Below are 16,482 nucleotides of genomic sequence, written 5' to 3' on the forward strand. Positions count from 1 at the left end.
TCTTCACTGTCTTCTCTACCTCCCCTGCAGCATAGCATACAGAGGACACAGTCGCTTGACCTGAGATGATAATCATAGAATCATAGAATCATAGAATAGTTAGGGTTGGAAGGGACCTTAAGATCATCTCTCAATAAATTATTAAGTCAGATGTGGTTCCATTCTGCTACACTGCTGAGGTTGCTTTGGTGCTGAAGGTAGTCTGATGAGAAGCAACCTGAGGCTTCTGGTATGCTGCAATGGCCATTGCAGTCACCAGATTCAGTTGGGTAGTATTTTTGAGCTGGGAACTGGTAACTGGAAAATAATACCTAATACTCCCCCCAGAAATGATCAGGATTTAACAATTTAGAACATTTAAAAATCTGCCTCTTGTCTCAGTGATGAATATACAAAATAGAGATCAGCACTGGTCCCCATTGCAGAAAAGTTGTGAGGACTCATATCCCAAAGGTATTCAAGTGCTATGAGAACATAAATTCCTGGTATTGTTTACCTGCTACACTGATACATATTGTACTGACCTGAATCTCTGTTCTGGAGGACTGTTTTGTGTGCTGCATTGCCCTTTTTTGATATCAGCGTCCTTCTGTGTCTGAGGCCTTCTCACAAGTTTTACATATTTTCAGATGTCAAGGACTAGAGAGAAGCATTATTTGTAGGAAGTGTGTAGGGTTTGATGGTATAGTGATAAATAAAAGGAGACTGAGGAAGTGGTAAATGATGCAGAGGACAGCTCAGTAACAGAAAACGATTCCAGCTTCTTTGAATGCTGGACACAAATAAATAATAGCCATATCACTGCAACCAAGTGCACGGTCATACATCTAGAAACAAGGAATGTCAACCACAGTCATAAACGGAGGTCATAAAGGTATGAAATTGCACCAGGACTGTAATTGCTACAATAAATCATCAGCTATCACTGCAATTCAAGAACACAAAGGAGGAGAAATATTTTTGAATCAGTGCTTTCTACAGTTTAAGTGATACCCCGTTAAAAGGAGCTGTTTTTATTCAGATAATCTGGACTCCCCTCAAGCAACCTGATCAACACTGATATAACTCACGCAGTTCATGGTGTCCAGGCTTGGTTGAAAACTCAATCACAAAAAGGTCCTTCCCTTCAAAACTGCGACCTATGCTGTAGGTCGTTGCAATATGGGAGCACTTAGAAGCAGTCTTCTTCAACATGCTCACCATTTGGGAATATGAATGGTGTTTGAACTGGATAAAAGTTCCTGGCAAGTCTGAAGGCAGATCTTCTTCAACTACTACTTCTCCTGCAAAGAAGAATTGTAGCACAGTGGTTAAAATCACGATGCTCAGAGGACTGTATGAATGTCTGCACTTTTCTGCAAAACACCTATTTCAGTAGTAGAATTATAAAAAACCCAGCCACAATCAAAACCTTCAATCCATGTAGCACATCCCACACTGTTTATTGTGGCATACTTTGTTTGCAAAATCACACTAATGCATATGCACATTGACAAATAATTTGTGCAACCTCCAGTTATAATTTGGACTTCAGCATGCATTTTAGTAACAAAATATACAGATTTTTCCCTTTAAATCTAGTGGATCTAATTAATTTTTTATGAGATTCAGCTGTCTTCAGTTATCTGGATCTTCATCCAAACAAAAATATGTGACAATCATTAATGAGATTATTTTAATGAGCTTGTCAAGTAGTCATGTATTTATGAGCGCATTAAAGTTTCAGTTTTTAAATAACATATTTCAAATATACAGACAGCTATCACACAGAGCAGGGCTTATTTAAATGCACATTGGCAGTCCAAACATCTAACTCTGAGCTGCCTGTCTTGATGCTCTTTTTGTATGAGGGGCAGAAACAGATGCTTCTTGAGCACAGTGTAATTTAGTGTTTAAAATATGTGGAACAAAATGAATCACACCTTACAGCTGAGATGACAAGTGGAAAAGTTTTGTGCCATAGTGTTATGGTTTAACCCCAGCCAGCAAATAAGTACCACACAGCTGCTTGCTCACCACCCCCAACTCCCCAGTGGGATGGAGAGGAGAATCAGAAAAAGATAAAACCCATGGGCTGAGAAATGAACAGTTTAATATTTGAAATAAAGTAAAACATACTACTAATAGTAATAATAATTGTAATGATAAGGGAGACAATAAAAAGAGAAAAGGGAATAAAACCCAATGAACAACAGTGATGCACAATACAATTGCTCATCACCTACTGACCGATACCCAGCTCATGCCTGATCGGTAATCAGCCCCTCCCAGCCAATTCACCCCACTTTAAATACTGGGCATGACGTGCTGTGGTATGGCATACCCCTTTGGCTAGTTTGGGTCAAGTGTCCTGTCTCTGTTCCCTCCTGGCTTCTTGTGCTCCTCCTCACTGGCGGAGCATGAGAGACTGATGAGATTTACCCTGATCAAAGTCCTTGATCAGGTTAAATGCTACTCAGCAACAACTAAAACATTGGTGTGTTATCAGCATTGTTCTCAGACTGAAGCCAAAACGTAGCACTGTACCAGCTACTAGGAAGAAAATTAACTCTATCCCAGCCAAAACCAGGACACATAGGCACGTCAAGCTGAGCGAGATGAGACCCTTCCCATCTAGATGAGTAAGATGCATCAGCAGATCTTCCTTCCTTACCTCGCAGCTTTGCCAATGGGTCAAAACAACCCTCTTCTTCTCCAGCAAAGAAACGGTCACAGTCTAAGAAGTATGGCCAAGCCATGTCTATTGCATCAAAGGCATGGAGGCAATTCTTCTTCAGATTTTCACAGACATGCCTGCAAGGCTTTATTACTTTGTCCTTTTCGCACTGTGGAGCCAGCACCGAGCAGCCCAGAAGCCTCAGGTCCGGATTGCATTCTCCCTGGAGCAAGTTTTGCAACACGCTGATGAGGATGTACTCAGAGCTGTACTCAATCACTTCTCGAGACTTCTGATCCAGAAAATTAGGATACATCATTTGAGCATATGTAACATCAGTACAAGAACTTAAGGCAATGTCCACACATTTTGCTATGAAAAGATGAACATAAGAAAAATAATTCACCTTGCGGATACTCTGCACAGTTCAAAGACAGCATAACAAATAACATTGCAATGAACTTATTATTTTTGTTCGCAAATAGACTGGAGGGAGTTTGCAATACTCTCAAATGAATTTGATGTCTAAAACCACTTATAGAACGATGATGGAAAGTATGCTTGATGTGGAGATTGATTGTGAACAGTTTGATGCAAGTAGATTTCATTCAGAATTCAAATGGTATCTGACAATTTAATGGGGCATTAAAGGTTATCTGATTGATAAAGATTGTTTCCAAAATAAGATTTGTATTGTTAATTCAATACCTGAACAGCAATGAAAGGACAAATACCTGGCCAGAAAACACTGGAGTACTAGGCCACATGAGACTCAATTCCGAGACTCAACTCACAAGCAAGCAGAACCATAAATGTGCTTACATGTATATTCTCACAAACCTAATACATTGTAAGAAATCAGGCTAAGAGGTCTTAGGAAGGATGAATGGTGGTAATACCTTCAACCCACTCAGAAGTAGAAAGGGAGTAATGGAGAGATATTTCTTCATAAAATGACTGGCTATTACAGCAATGGGTCTACATTTGAGCCTCCTTCTCTTGCTAATGTCTCTGACTGGTAACAAATGCCATTGTCACAGCAGCAAAATCCTGCCTTGTGTGAAAGAGGTCATCTCTCTAGGAACAAGACTTACTATAGCACCAACATTAGAAAACTTGTCAGAAATAATTAAGAGATACTTCAGGTTTCGAGATTCTCCAAGGACAGCAGGCAAAGACACATCATACCTTTCTGTACAGTTTGGCATTGACCTGCAAATAAAGAGGGGAAAAAAAAAAAGCATTATGGGTCAGGTTTCTGTTGTACTTCCCTATGTTAGGAATTGTCCAATCTGGTAGCCCCACAGGGTTTGCTGTAGCTCTATACCCTGAGGTCCAGCCATATCAGGGACAATCGTATTCCCAATAGGGACATATTACATAGATACACAAAGAGAAAACACAGTGCAGGCAAGTACATCAGTTAGTCAGGATGAAAGACCATTGATGGAAAAGAAGTACAGGTGGATCCCTCCCGTAGTTCAGCCTAGACACACTGGGACCCTAGTTTACCCAGTAGCTGCCCCCTGAGGCCACTGATCTCCCAGTTGCCTCATGCACTGAAACATATGCTGGTCTCTCTGGCAGTTGGCCCAGACTTAGGGGTCTCACCGGTAGCCAAGCCCCAGGACAGAAGTGTGGTTATGTAAGAAGTGAGGGCTATATTTGAAAAAGACATTGAGCTGCCCAGCCCTGACAACTTGATAATATTTTTAGGCGTGCTTAAAAACTGTAAATTGGGTGCCTAGGAAATGTCAGTAGTGAAAGTGTAGGTCTTTTGTAATCTGGTTTAATCTAGCAGTCCATATGAGTCCTTCTATACATACCAAGATGCCTTATGGATCTTCCCCTCACAAATCTATTTGTCCCACATAACATTGTGCATACCTTTCTCGTAAAGCAATTAAGCATTTGGTGGATACAAGGGGATGCATTTCTTCCCCATCCCACTTCATCCTATCTCTAGCAACTGCATTTTATAATCCTTTTAATAACATCTTAAAACTAATTATTTTCCTGCCCAACTGCTCTCACGGGAAAGCTTTTCCAAAAGCTGAATCCTCTAATGGCTAGAAATTGCCTTTTAATTTCCTGCCTAAAAGTATTTGTGGCCAGTTTATAACCATCTGTTGTTGTGCCAGCATTGTCCTTTAGCTTAAATAGCTCTCTGCGCTCTCTGGTGCATGCCTTCATTGTGCGATTGCAGAGAGCAACCAGATCCCCTTCCTTAGCTTTCTATTTGCTAGGTCAGATAAATGAAGCTCTCTGATTTGGAAGGAACATGGATTGATGGCCATGGAGAGGCCTCTTTTGCTCATCTGGCCAACAATTCTCTATTGCCCTTTTCTGTCACTTGCAACTAAAGGAAATGATTGCTACCAAGGTATCAGAGCTGTTTTCACCATTGCCTCACAGGAGGTAAGCACTATGCACAAGCTTTTTAAACACCAACAGGTCTGCTTTCCTTGTGATATACTGGGGATCTAGCTATGTTGCTATTTCTTGTAGCTCTCACTGGGGGACAGGCATGTAGCTTCTTGCTCAGTGAATTGAGCATTTGTCCTCGTAAGACCAAATTCATTATATTTTCTTTTCTACTAAGTTTGAACTTCTATTCCTGGCATGTTTGTTTAAATGTAATCATCTGCATATGTGTTGCTAATGAGTTGATCATTCTTTAGCCAAAATAAAATCATTGTAATGAGCACAAAATTAACCCTGGAATTTTATCTTGGAGGGAGACATTTAATTGGAAATTAGTCTGGTTCTATATTATGAATTGTCACTGATCCACATTACCTCATAAAATAAATGAAGGGTCGGAACTAGCAGAAACAGCCCATCTCCAACACCAGCAAGTTCTGGTAAGCAGCAAGCTGGAAAAAATTATATCCATGCAAACTTCTTTCCTGACTTGGTACATTATGTTAACAGCAATAAACAATACCTGGTTCATCAACAGAGTCTTCTGTTATAGATTTCAGTGTTTCCTTTAGTTAGGCACAATCCCCTTAGTGAGTTAGTTATTAAGGTCAAGGCATTTCTAAAAAAGCTTCATCTGGATACTGCACGTAGTTTTACATATGGGGACAATCAAGGAATAGCCTTTTGTATAATGCTAGCTGGGAAAGAGGAAGGAGTGGTCTCTTGTTAGCAAAAGCTCCAGCAATTAATCCTGCTGATAAAATTAGACGCCACTACCTTTCAGAATCTGGGTAGTCTTCTATCCTAACACCATTACACCCGCAACAGCTTGTGAGGCCTTGGACACAAGTCTGGAGCCAGCCAAATGTTCTATCAGAGGGGAAAACTTGGTGTGGATGGGACTGCCTTGAGTTCAGCCACGTCCCAATGAGATGAGTGACACTGTCTCTGGTTATCAGCAGGGTTGTCAGCAATGAATCCCCTTCCTTGCCTTGAAGGGTGGCTTAAGAAGTACTTGACACTTCTTTTCTCCTCAGCAGAATATGACTGTATTATAGCTACTATTTTAGACTAGAGGCTCATGTGTGCCAAGCACGGTTTTTCGTGGGTTCATGTGGGGAATATGAATGGTCTTTCCACAACTGCTCAGGTTTCCTCAAAGGTAAGAGGCATTTCCCCTCTGCTGGCTCCATGACCAAGCTACAAATGTCCTTTTTGTTTGTCTCTCCAGCATACACTGGTCAAACCACAAAAACGAGGCACACACCATCTCCCAGATTGCCACTACTGTGCAGGAGTGCTATAGCCATCAGTCAGTCTGATACGTGGCACAAACCTGCTTTCAATGGTGTCTCAGTATCCTGCTTATTCAGCAGGAGCAAAAAAAGGTATTCTGACAACACACTGGAACAAGCAGAGGAAACCAAAGAGAAAATGCAGCAGGCAGGGTCTGGGCATGGTGCTGCTGCTTCCCCCTGCTCTGGCTTCCTGAGAAGCGTTAGCAGCCTTACTCTGTTTAGCAGACGCCTCTTTCTACTCAGCTGGCCAGGAGAGGTGTCGGGAAGCAATGGATAGCTATTGGAAGAGACATGCAATATTTCTCTAAGTCAGACGCTGTAGCTGGGTTCACAGGAGGACTGGATCATTTTGTGAGCAGGAGTAGACGTTAGTACAGCAGAGGTAAAGACAGCTCTAGTTTCAGACTGTCTGCTACCTGGGTTTCTACACTTTGTTATTTTTATCACACTTAGGGGGAGAGGCAATCTCTTAAGCAACATGGCTATTATTAACAAAAATGCTGACTGAAGAGGATAGATTTATTTTTTAGATGAGGAACCCAAATCCAGATAAACCTTTCCCATGGCAACTAAAGTTGTTCATCTCAGTATATGACAAGCAGGGGTGGTTCTTCAGCACAAGATAAAGCTTTTCCACTACTTTTGGCCCAGGATGTCCCTCACAAACTCAGAGCTTGCTAAGACTGCATTTGACTAGCAGCAAAACTGAGTCCTTCTTCCTGAGTCCTAAACCTGGATCTAAGTTTAGGCTTAGATCTAAACCTCACATTTTTTGTAGCATACAGTGCTGTTTTCTCTGTGTATTTCTCTGCTAGAGACTTTTATGCAGCTTCTTCAGCTTTCAGAGGCCGGTTCCGCCCAAACTGTAACACTTCTCCCCACCACAGTACAAGCTGCCATATGACCCATTTGCCAGCCACAGCTCTCTCTGTGAACACCCATGATTGAAAATGCTTAGATAATCAGGAGATAAAATACTTAAAAGCAAGAGAGAAAAGGTCTGCTTTTTCCAGACCTTGCTTTACAGTGAGTCTTAAATGTTGTGTGCTGATGTGGTGCTTCGACTTCTCCTGTTTCCTATTGCCAATGGTTGCATATGTTTTGGAGGGTGCGGCTCTGCAAGAGCCAAAGATAATTCTCCAGTATGTGCACTTATATAAATAAGTGTGGATGCACGTAGCTGGGCCAGAGCCTGCCTGCCTGGAGAGCAGGCAGCAGGAAACCCTCCGAAGCCAGCTCCAGAGCCACAGCTGCATGCTCTGTTCCTGCAGCCCTGCAACCACGGCTCCGTGTCTCTGCACACAGAAAGAACCAGCAAATCCCTATCCCTACCCATTAAAACTCACTTTGTAAGAGGTTCGGCAATACCAGAAGAGGTCAGCCACTCCCTTTCTCTTTTAAATGATATACAAAGAGTTTCTCAGGTCTCCAGATTAGCTTGGTGGGCTTCAGTTGCTGCTGCTTCTGTGTTTGAAAGAGCCTAGATCTCCTTTTTTGAGCAGAGGCTTCCTTGTGCTCAGAGGAAGACAGTGCCGCCTCCTCTCACAGTCCCATCGAAGACAGGTTGGTACACAGAGACCTTTTTCTTCCTGACCCAGAACAGCCTTTTCCATTTTTTATATTTATTTTTGTACTCTGTCTATTCCACCAGGGCTACAAAAGTGCTTTCAGTAGCACAGCTTCTATTTAAGATTATGGATAAAATACCTTATTGAAGGGGAGAAAAGCCATTTCAAGCTTTCTGAGCCCTTCCTTTAATATGTTTTTCTGGTTTTAATTTGCAAAGGCAAGCTTGAAAATCTACAGTGCAGCACATACATATTTTACTGCCAAGCTTACATTTTTTCCCCTTGATGATTCAGCACTGAAAGAAGCAAGCTGCTGTGATTAACCCTAACCCAGACAATAGAGCTGAACAACTACTTCTAGTGCCATGGCTTGGCCACTTGCCTTTTCAAAAGCAAAGCCAACAGGAGACTTGTGTGCTTGAGGATATGCAATAAGCCCAAGGGCCAGTCTTAAACTCAAATATATATATCATTCAGTGAGGCTACACAATTGCATTGTTATGACTGACAGATCAAAAAAGATTAGATAATTTATCTTGCATAGACCAGCACACCCCCTACCAGCTTTCTGGTTTTTTTACAATCCTGTTTTAAACTGAAAGACATATGTATTAATTTTACACTGTTTATAGCCAAACCTTCTGCTTCTCCAAACTAAGCATTTTGGGGTTTGATCATATTAGTATTACTCTTCTTGTGGTTCTACATGGCTCATTGAGCCAGTCTTTGCAAAGACAATCTGCCTCGTAGCACTAAAAGGACAAAACTTAATATTGGCAGTAATACGCAAACACTGCCGGGCTGTACCGTTTTGCACAACATTGCACATGGCAAAGCACAGCCTGCCTCCAGAGCCAGCTCCCAGCAACAGCACGAGGACAAGAGCAGATCCATTACAGAACACTATACTAGATCAGAATCATCAGGAGAAAGGTGCAGGAGTGAAGAAGTAATGGGACTGGTGGCAGGGGAATAAGACAGCTGAGGAGCTTGGCTAGGGGGAAAAAGGTCAAGCAGAAAACCCAGGAGAGACAGCAGCTACGTATCTACATACATGCAGGGGCAGAAGTGGAGAAGATTCCAAGCCACAGAGAGGAATTCCAGGAAAACTGGAGGAGAAGAGGAATGATTGCAAAAAGCAGATCATGTGGTTACTTCTTTTTCTGAATACATCAAAACTTTTGTGAGTAGAAGACTGAATTCCGGTTACTAATCGTCCACTCCAGCAATTGCTGTATCTGTCCCAGGGGAGTGATGTGGTTGCAAAGGGGCAGAAGCAGTATGCAGGGGCCTGACGTGCAGGAAGCGAAACCAGCCCTGCTTTAGCCCTGCTCCCTCACATGAAGAAGCCTGAAAGCACCTGAAAGAGATTAATGCCTAATCTGCCTTCACTTTGCAGTGCAAGATTACAGCAGGAAGACACAAAACAGTGTTTGCTATTAATTATCCTTCTTTCTAACTTTCCTTTTGCCTGGCATTCAGTTAAACACCCATTTTTATTGAATTACTGAATGTGTTCCCACAGCAATGACACTGTGATTGGTTCTCCCAGGACCGTTTCCCTCACAGGCGTGTGAGAAGATGCTGCAGCTTTCCCATGGGTGATGGGAGTTCATGCAACCACAGGCCAAAATCCCTGCAGATGCACACCAAGACCTGTCACTCAGCAATGGCTCAAAGCCTTCCTCAGTGGTGGCCAGTAGTTCTCCATTGTTTCTAATTGTCCAAATGCAACTCAAACAAAGCTGTAGTTGTAGGAGCCTGAAAGAACTGATGCAGACTGTTTCTGTCTGCCTGTTTGTCCACACCGTATGTGTTGGTGCCTCTAGTGACAAGATCCCTGGCATCACCACATCTGTGTCTCTGGCCAGTAGGTGCTGCTCCAGGGAGTCCTGCCAGCTGAAAATCCTGAATAGAGACATAACTCCCCAAACAAAAACCACTGAATGCCTCTTTTTGGTCTCAGCTGAGATATTTTCCAAGTTGTGAGTGAAAAGTTACTGATTGGGCAAACAAAATGCTATCATGACAACAAAATGGACTAGCAGTTGCCAAGCTGGCTGAAGACTTGCTGGGCTGCACATGTGGCTGCTGCTGAACGTGCATTTGGTGTGCACCAAGATAACCTGGAGACATATAGATAAACTGACAATGGAGACACCATCTCTCAGTGTCAGGTCAGTGAAGGAAGGAGAAAGCAGCTCAGATCTGGGGGATGCTGGCGTTAAAAGAACAGCCAGGGGGAGAACGTGGAATAGGTCAGGAGATCTCTACAACTGCCATCTAAAGAATCAAGTTTTTATCAGGGTGACTGGAGAAGGGTGAAAACGCTAATTAGGCTGGTAGTCTGGAGCTGTGATGCCTCCATAGCTTTACTTTGTGACCGTATACTCTGTACAGCTCAGTTCCTGCTGCCTAAGGGCGCTGTACTCTCTTAGTATTGTGCTTTGGTCAGCAACTTACCACACAGTCAAAAGCTTAACTTTGAGTAATGTTGAATGCTATGGGACAGGGGATCACATCTGAAAAATTGTGGCTTTTATCTTTCATGCTACAAGCCTTATAAAACATTTGTTAAAACATCATTCCATCATTTTTAAACACAGTTTATGCAGCCCCCTAGCGTAACTGTCAGTTCATTAGTTTAGAGGAATAGTTCTCTAAACTATTGTAGTTAACATTGCATCTGGTTCTTCTGCAGCTAGTTGAGTTTTAGCCAAATGTGGTATTTTCTTGTTACGAAAGATTGACAGTTAATTCAACACCCTTGACTTAAATCCGTGCCTTAGTCTTGTATTGTCTCCTAGATAAGGGTGTCTTGTTATAAACCTGTAAAACTGGGGTGCCAAGTGAATCAATGGAGTTACAACAGGACAAACAAAGGGATTGAAATTCCAGTTTTATTTCTGAAATAGGTTGAGCAACCCCAAGTCCTTGAACTCCATTGACCTGTGACAGTTGCATCCAACTGGGAGGGTGTGACTCTGTCCAAACAAGATTCAACAGTCATGAAAGCCCTGGGTCATAAAAGCCCAGCAAAGAGACCAGGACATGGTCCACCAGCTTCAAACACCATGTTCATGACAAGGTGACTTCTTTATGCTACCTCTATGATTAGACCCTTGCAAACAATGGCATTTGTGACATTTATCCAACATTCGGCCCAGGCTTGAGAAGGGGATGGCTTTCATGTGGCCTGGGCAGCCCAAAGGGCACCACAGTAGTCATCAGCCAGCCAACACCCCCAAACAATCACTACTTGACTGTGTGAAGGGAAAGGCAGCGTCTACAAATGTTAAAGGGGAACAACTACTAGTGTTACTAGGTCTTGCTAAAAGCCTAGCTGCCCATTAGGGTTTTTGCTCAAGTTTCGACTTCTATGTATTTACACCTTAAAAATGTCTGAATAAGTATTCTGAAGAAAACTTTGTCTTCAGATTAAAATCATGCATAAACTATTTCACCAGTAAAAGGATGTACCTGTGTATTGTATTTTCAATATAAACTTCCCCACATAAGTGGCTGTTTCTGATCTCATTTCCCATGTTAAATGCAGCTGAAAATCATTGCTAAAATAATAGTTGTGTAGAAATACTAGAGTCAGTGGCGGGAATCCAGAGCAGCTCACATGACTCAGTGATGACAGCTGGATTTACAAGAGCTGGAATTTCTCATCTTGTGATGATGTAGATGCTAGTTCTGCATTTTTTTGTTTTGAAGAGACTGGGAAAAACCCATCTTGGGTGCAGCAGAAGAAATTCCTACAGCTTGGGCTTTCCCCACACGTGGTGGCACAGCACTGTGGCCACACTTGATGTCTATGCCTACCCATGCTGGCCATAGAAGGATGAGGAACCCAGCTGGCAGTGCTGGTCCTGGGGCCGAGGAGCAGACCCAGCCTGCTGCCCAGGCACGCAGTGCAGTCACACGCATGAGAGCAGTAATAGCTGGAGAGGCTCTGCCTGTGTGTGTGCACACAGCCATGGCTTCCACCAGGAAACAAGCATTAGAAATGTCCGCAGCAGGTGAACTAACATGCTCAGGTCCCATGAAGTTGGGCCAGTATGAAGCTTATGAAAGGAAATGTTTCACTTGGCAAAACCCATGGAATACTATGGAGATGGGAATGGCAGAGAAGAGGAGGGAAAAGGTATAGCATCTCTAGGGGAAAGGCTTCATTATCTGTAAGTGAAGCCAATTTTTATGTCAGTCTGAATTTCCAGAAGACAATCAGTCTTAGTGTCACAGCTTAGAGAGTGCCACAAAATCTGGGCATTTTTTCTGGCATTGTTTTTGTGTCATTATGGCAATCCAGAAGAAACACAGCACCCATCCCCTACTTCCCACCCTGGTGGTTTTTCCTTCCCTGGTTCTCTTCCTTATCATAGATTCACAGAATCAACTAGGTTGGAAAAGATCTTTAAGATCATCAAGTCCAACATTTATCCCAGGACTGCCAAGTCCACAACTAAACCGTGTCATTAATGGCCTCATCTACATTTTTTGAACACTTCCAGGGTTGGTGACTGTCCTGGATTCAGCTATAGGTTACCTGCTGGGCTTAAACCACGACAGTGATTCCACCACTGCCCTGGACAGCCTGTTCCAATGCCTGATCACCCTCTCAATGAAGAATTTTTCCTAATATCCAATCTAAACCTCCCCCGGTGCAGCTTGAGGCCGTTTCCTCATATCCTATCACTTCTTACTTGGGAAAAATAACACCAACCCACTGCCTCCCATCTCCAGCAGTTAAACTCATAGACCATCAGGATAGGCAATGCCTGGCTCAGGAGCAGAAAAAGCCAGGGTGATGGGAAACACCAAGATGCTTGTGCAAGGAGGAGACCCACAGGTGACAAGCAAAGTCAGCCTTGGCTACCTCCCACCTTCATAGCCTCAGCTCCTTAGCTCCTCACAAGAGACATCCGACCGGCCACGTACCCGAAACACCTTTCAGCTGCTCTCACAGGGAGACCAAGAGGCTGAGGCATCCCCTTATCGCTCAGGGCCGGCCCAGCTCCTGTGTCCCCCCCCCCCCCGCCGCCTGCTCGAGCCACACGGTGGCACCACAGACGGTGGCCGCGCCGCGTCAGGGCCCTTCGGGAGCAGCTTGTGCCGGTGTCACCTCCCCGCTCGCCCTGCGAGGGCCGGGGGTTCGCACACCCGCCCGAGCACAGCCCACCCCTGCACCAGCGGTCCCCGGGAAAGCGCTCTCTGCTCGCGAGTGGTCAGGAGAGGTTTTATCGCTGTTGTATTGCAGCCTCAGCCTGACCTCCAGTAGCATCTCAGTGCTAGAGCTGACCCCAGCTGCAAGGGAGTCACCCGCTCTTAGCATTCTGAGGCATGAGACTTCATCCTGCTTCTACTTTGGTTTTATGTTTGTTGTCAGTGTTGCATTTAACTCGTTGACGCTGGAATGCATCAGTCAGCAACAGAGACCAGCACAGCTCAGACAGAACGAGAACCTGTGCTATTAGCTCCCTCCACCAAAGGCTGCCCACCTTTCAGGAAAAAAATGTTAAGCTGTACTTTTCTCACTCAAACTAGAGGCTGAGAGGCCAGTAAAACTCATCAAGGTCTGGAAGTGCTGCCTCACAATGGGGCAATGTAGCATCCTATCACTGGGGGAGGCAGTGGCTTACTGGCTCCCCAGGGATACAGGACATAGCTGGGGAGAAAGGATCTGCCCTCTCTCAGTGGCATGGTGCTCAACTGCTGCTCAAAAAGCTCCCCACAGCATGTGATGCCTGTGCCATATTGTGGACCTGGAGGACAGTAATCATTTCCTTATTTTTCTAAACAGAAGAGCACAAAGAATTTTGTGAAGATCCTGGTATTGTAAACCGTGTTTCATTTTAGTTTCTTATTGAAAAAAGCAAAATGAATCACAGCAGAGTGAATATCACTGAGAAGTCCAGGCAGCCTGCAGAAACCAGCTCCAGCTCTGCTAGGAGTCAGGCAGTGGCTCTGGATCCTGCTGCCCTTCTCTCAGGTATGAGCAGCTCCAGGCTGGTCTCCTGCAGAGCACCACAGGTCTGCTCACTGAGCTCTGCACAGGGGATCCCAAAACAGGGGAGAAACTCCTACTGCTACAGCTGAAGACATAACCTACTGCCCTGGATGCTGAGAGGAGACCTCTGCAAGGTCTATTTGTGAAGATGTACAGCATCACAGTTCCTTTTCTTCCCACATGGACTGACATGACCTTATCACCCCTTTAGAAAAAGAAGACCCTTAAGAAATCTGGCAGGTCTCCCATGTCCAAGCTGCTACTTAATCCCCTGGTCCAACATCTCTCCAAGTGTAAAGTGTGTCCCTTCCTCACACTGCACACTGTGTAGTGATGTTGACAGCTCACTTTTCCTACCATTAGCCATCCCTCTAGGGCCATATTCAGCAGTCCAGTCCCACCACATGCAAGGTGTGTTTCCATCGCCTGCCTTTCCTCAAGCTCTCCCCCAAAGACAGCACAGTTCCAGATACACACAAAACATTCTGCCACAGCAGTTACCACTCAATGATCCATACATTTGTGGTTGCTAGGGTTAATACCCCATGGTAAAACTTTGATCGGCTGGAATTGGAGCAGAATCATACCTCACAGAGAAAGGGCATGCTGCAAACCACAGCCTGTAATTGGCTGTAAATAGTCTACAACACTTCCCTTTGTGCAGCTTTATCCAAAAATAAAATCCTTTTAGGCTGCGGTAGACCTCACTTTGATGTTCATGGGAACAGCACTCTCAAATTATATGCAGCACAAGGCACATGGACTGCCCTGTGTAGCAGTTCAATGACAGCACAGTCTACAGCTTACATTTAAGCGCTGAAATAGAGCTGAATTTCCTTGGGGTAACATTAAGGTCAGTTTCAGTATTCTTCCTGTATTCCCATAAAATAGAGCTTTTCTGAATCATTTTGAGTTTGAACCCTCTGAAAATAGTTTTCTTGGAATAGACCTTGTTACTACACTGGAATTCACCTCTTCACTATCCCAATATAAATGAGATTTGAATTAAGCCCATCCACTTGATAAAAAATACCATGTATTTTTAAAATATATGGTTAATATTTTTTTATTAGACAACTGGTTACTAAACCAAAAAGTTTTCAATTCATTTGGCAGCGTGTTCCTATCTAACCTTTATTCTAATGGGTAAATCTGCTTTTCCAGCCAATCAACTCATACAAATTCCATATTGCTTATAGCAAACTAAAACACACCCTACTGCTGTCAGATCCTAATAAATCTTCTCACACTTTGGACTTGAAAAAAGTGACCTAAAGCTAAATGTAGGGAGAAGATTTTTTCTTCAGCAGACAAGCATACAGAAGGTCAGAAGTTCATCTTCTTGCAATCTGACTACCACATTCCTAGAAGGCAAGGCCAGAGATGGGGCGAATCCTCTGCATTCTCAAAAAGAGCAAGGGGGATCCTAGCATCTGGGAACTCCATAAACTGACAGAAAGACACATCTACACATGGCCTTAAGAGATAGCTATGGGGAAGCATTACCTTCCCTTACATCACAGACTTGCTTTTCTGTTGCAAGGCCATGCCACCTCCTATCTTCCCACCAACACTTCCCAAGCACAATCCTAGTTTCGTTACTGGGATTCTGAAGATTTCCAAATAGCTGATCCCCTTTTCTCTGCAGGAGAGTGACAACTCACACCTCCCTCATCTCAAAGCTGGAGCCCTTTACTCCACTCACCTCCAGGAGAAGGAAGGAGAGAAGAAGGAGGACTTTTGGGGTGGTTAGCCTTACCTAGGGTCTCCTGGCCGGTTTCACAGCGGGGTGCTGGCTTGGTGGCCCTAAGCAGCCCGCTGAGGAGGAGCAGGAGCCTCAGGACCATGCTGGAGCCGCTTGTGCAGGCAGCACAGTGATGTGGCACTCGCTGCCTGATGGAGCGGCTCCTCGCTGGGAGCCTCAGCTCTGGCTGTGCAAGCTGCAGAGGAAATCAGTGCACTGCAAGGGCATGCCCACAGTATAAGCAGTCCAGGCGTCAGATTTCAAATAGCGTTTGAGCTTGGAAAGCAAACAGCTTTGAGGCAGAGAGGGAGGAGGAATGAGCTCCCCCTCCCCTCTGCCTCCCGACCTTCCCTCTTTTGCAGCCTGGTTTACAGTTTCATAAACAGTTTTGAGCTAAGGGAGGTCCCGCAAGGATGCGCCTGCTCCTCCCCCGCGGGTCTGATGCCTCTGGTCTTCATGCAGCAGTTTTCCTAAGGGACATGGGAGCTTCGTTAAACAATGCCTCGCTTAGAGACAGTGCTAAGAGCAACTGTCAGGAAAGAGCAGGGGGAAAAGAGGAAAAGAGACAAGGAAAGCAAACAATCGAAAGCAACTTTCCTCCCAAAGAATGGTATTTCATAACCCACTTAACTGCAAGTTTAAGACCCAAAAACAAAGGAACTTTAAGCTGCATCCTCTCCAGCACAGCCAGAATGGCAACCCACACAATAGTCGCCAGGATCCCCCTTCCAAATGCTCCTTCTGTGCATTCTACTTAAGACCTGGTTTACAGAAGCAAA

The 16,482-nt window shown here is 44.2% G+C and overlaps 1 protein-coding gene across 2 annotated transcripts in view; it reads right to left on the reverse strand.

The window, feature by feature from the left end:
* CPZ (carboxypeptidase Z) overlaps window positions 1-16,004 on the reverse strand; it is a 34,808-nt gene extending 18,804 nt beyond the window's left edge. Inside the window, exons 1-4 of one of the 2 annotated variants that reach the window (XM_030492910.1) lie at window positions 15,719-16,004; window positions 3,845-3,868; window positions 2,654-3,028; window positions 1,071-1,283 (exon numbers count right to left, since the gene is read on the reverse strand). In XM_030492910.1, coding sequence (XP_030348770.1) covers window positions 1,071-1,283; window positions 2,654-3,028; window positions 3,845-3,868; window positions 15,719-15,806 — 700 coding nt within the window. In that variant the 5' untranslated portion in view covers window positions 15,807-16,004. The remainder of the gene's footprint in view (window positions 1-1,070; window positions 1,284-2,653; window positions 3,029-3,844; window positions 3,869-15,718) is intronic. The other variant, XM_030492911.1, reaches the window with a different exon arrangement.
* Between the last annotated feature and the right edge of the window lie 478 nt (window positions 16,005-16,482).

Source organism: Strigops habroptila, chromosome 7, assembly GCF_004027225.2.
Source record: "Strigops habroptila isolate Jane chromosome 7, bStrHab1.2.pri, whole genome shotgun sequence".
Classification (NCBI taxonomy): domain Eukaryota; kingdom Metazoa; phylum Chordata; class Aves; order Psittaciformes; family Psittacidae; genus Strigops; species Strigops habroptila.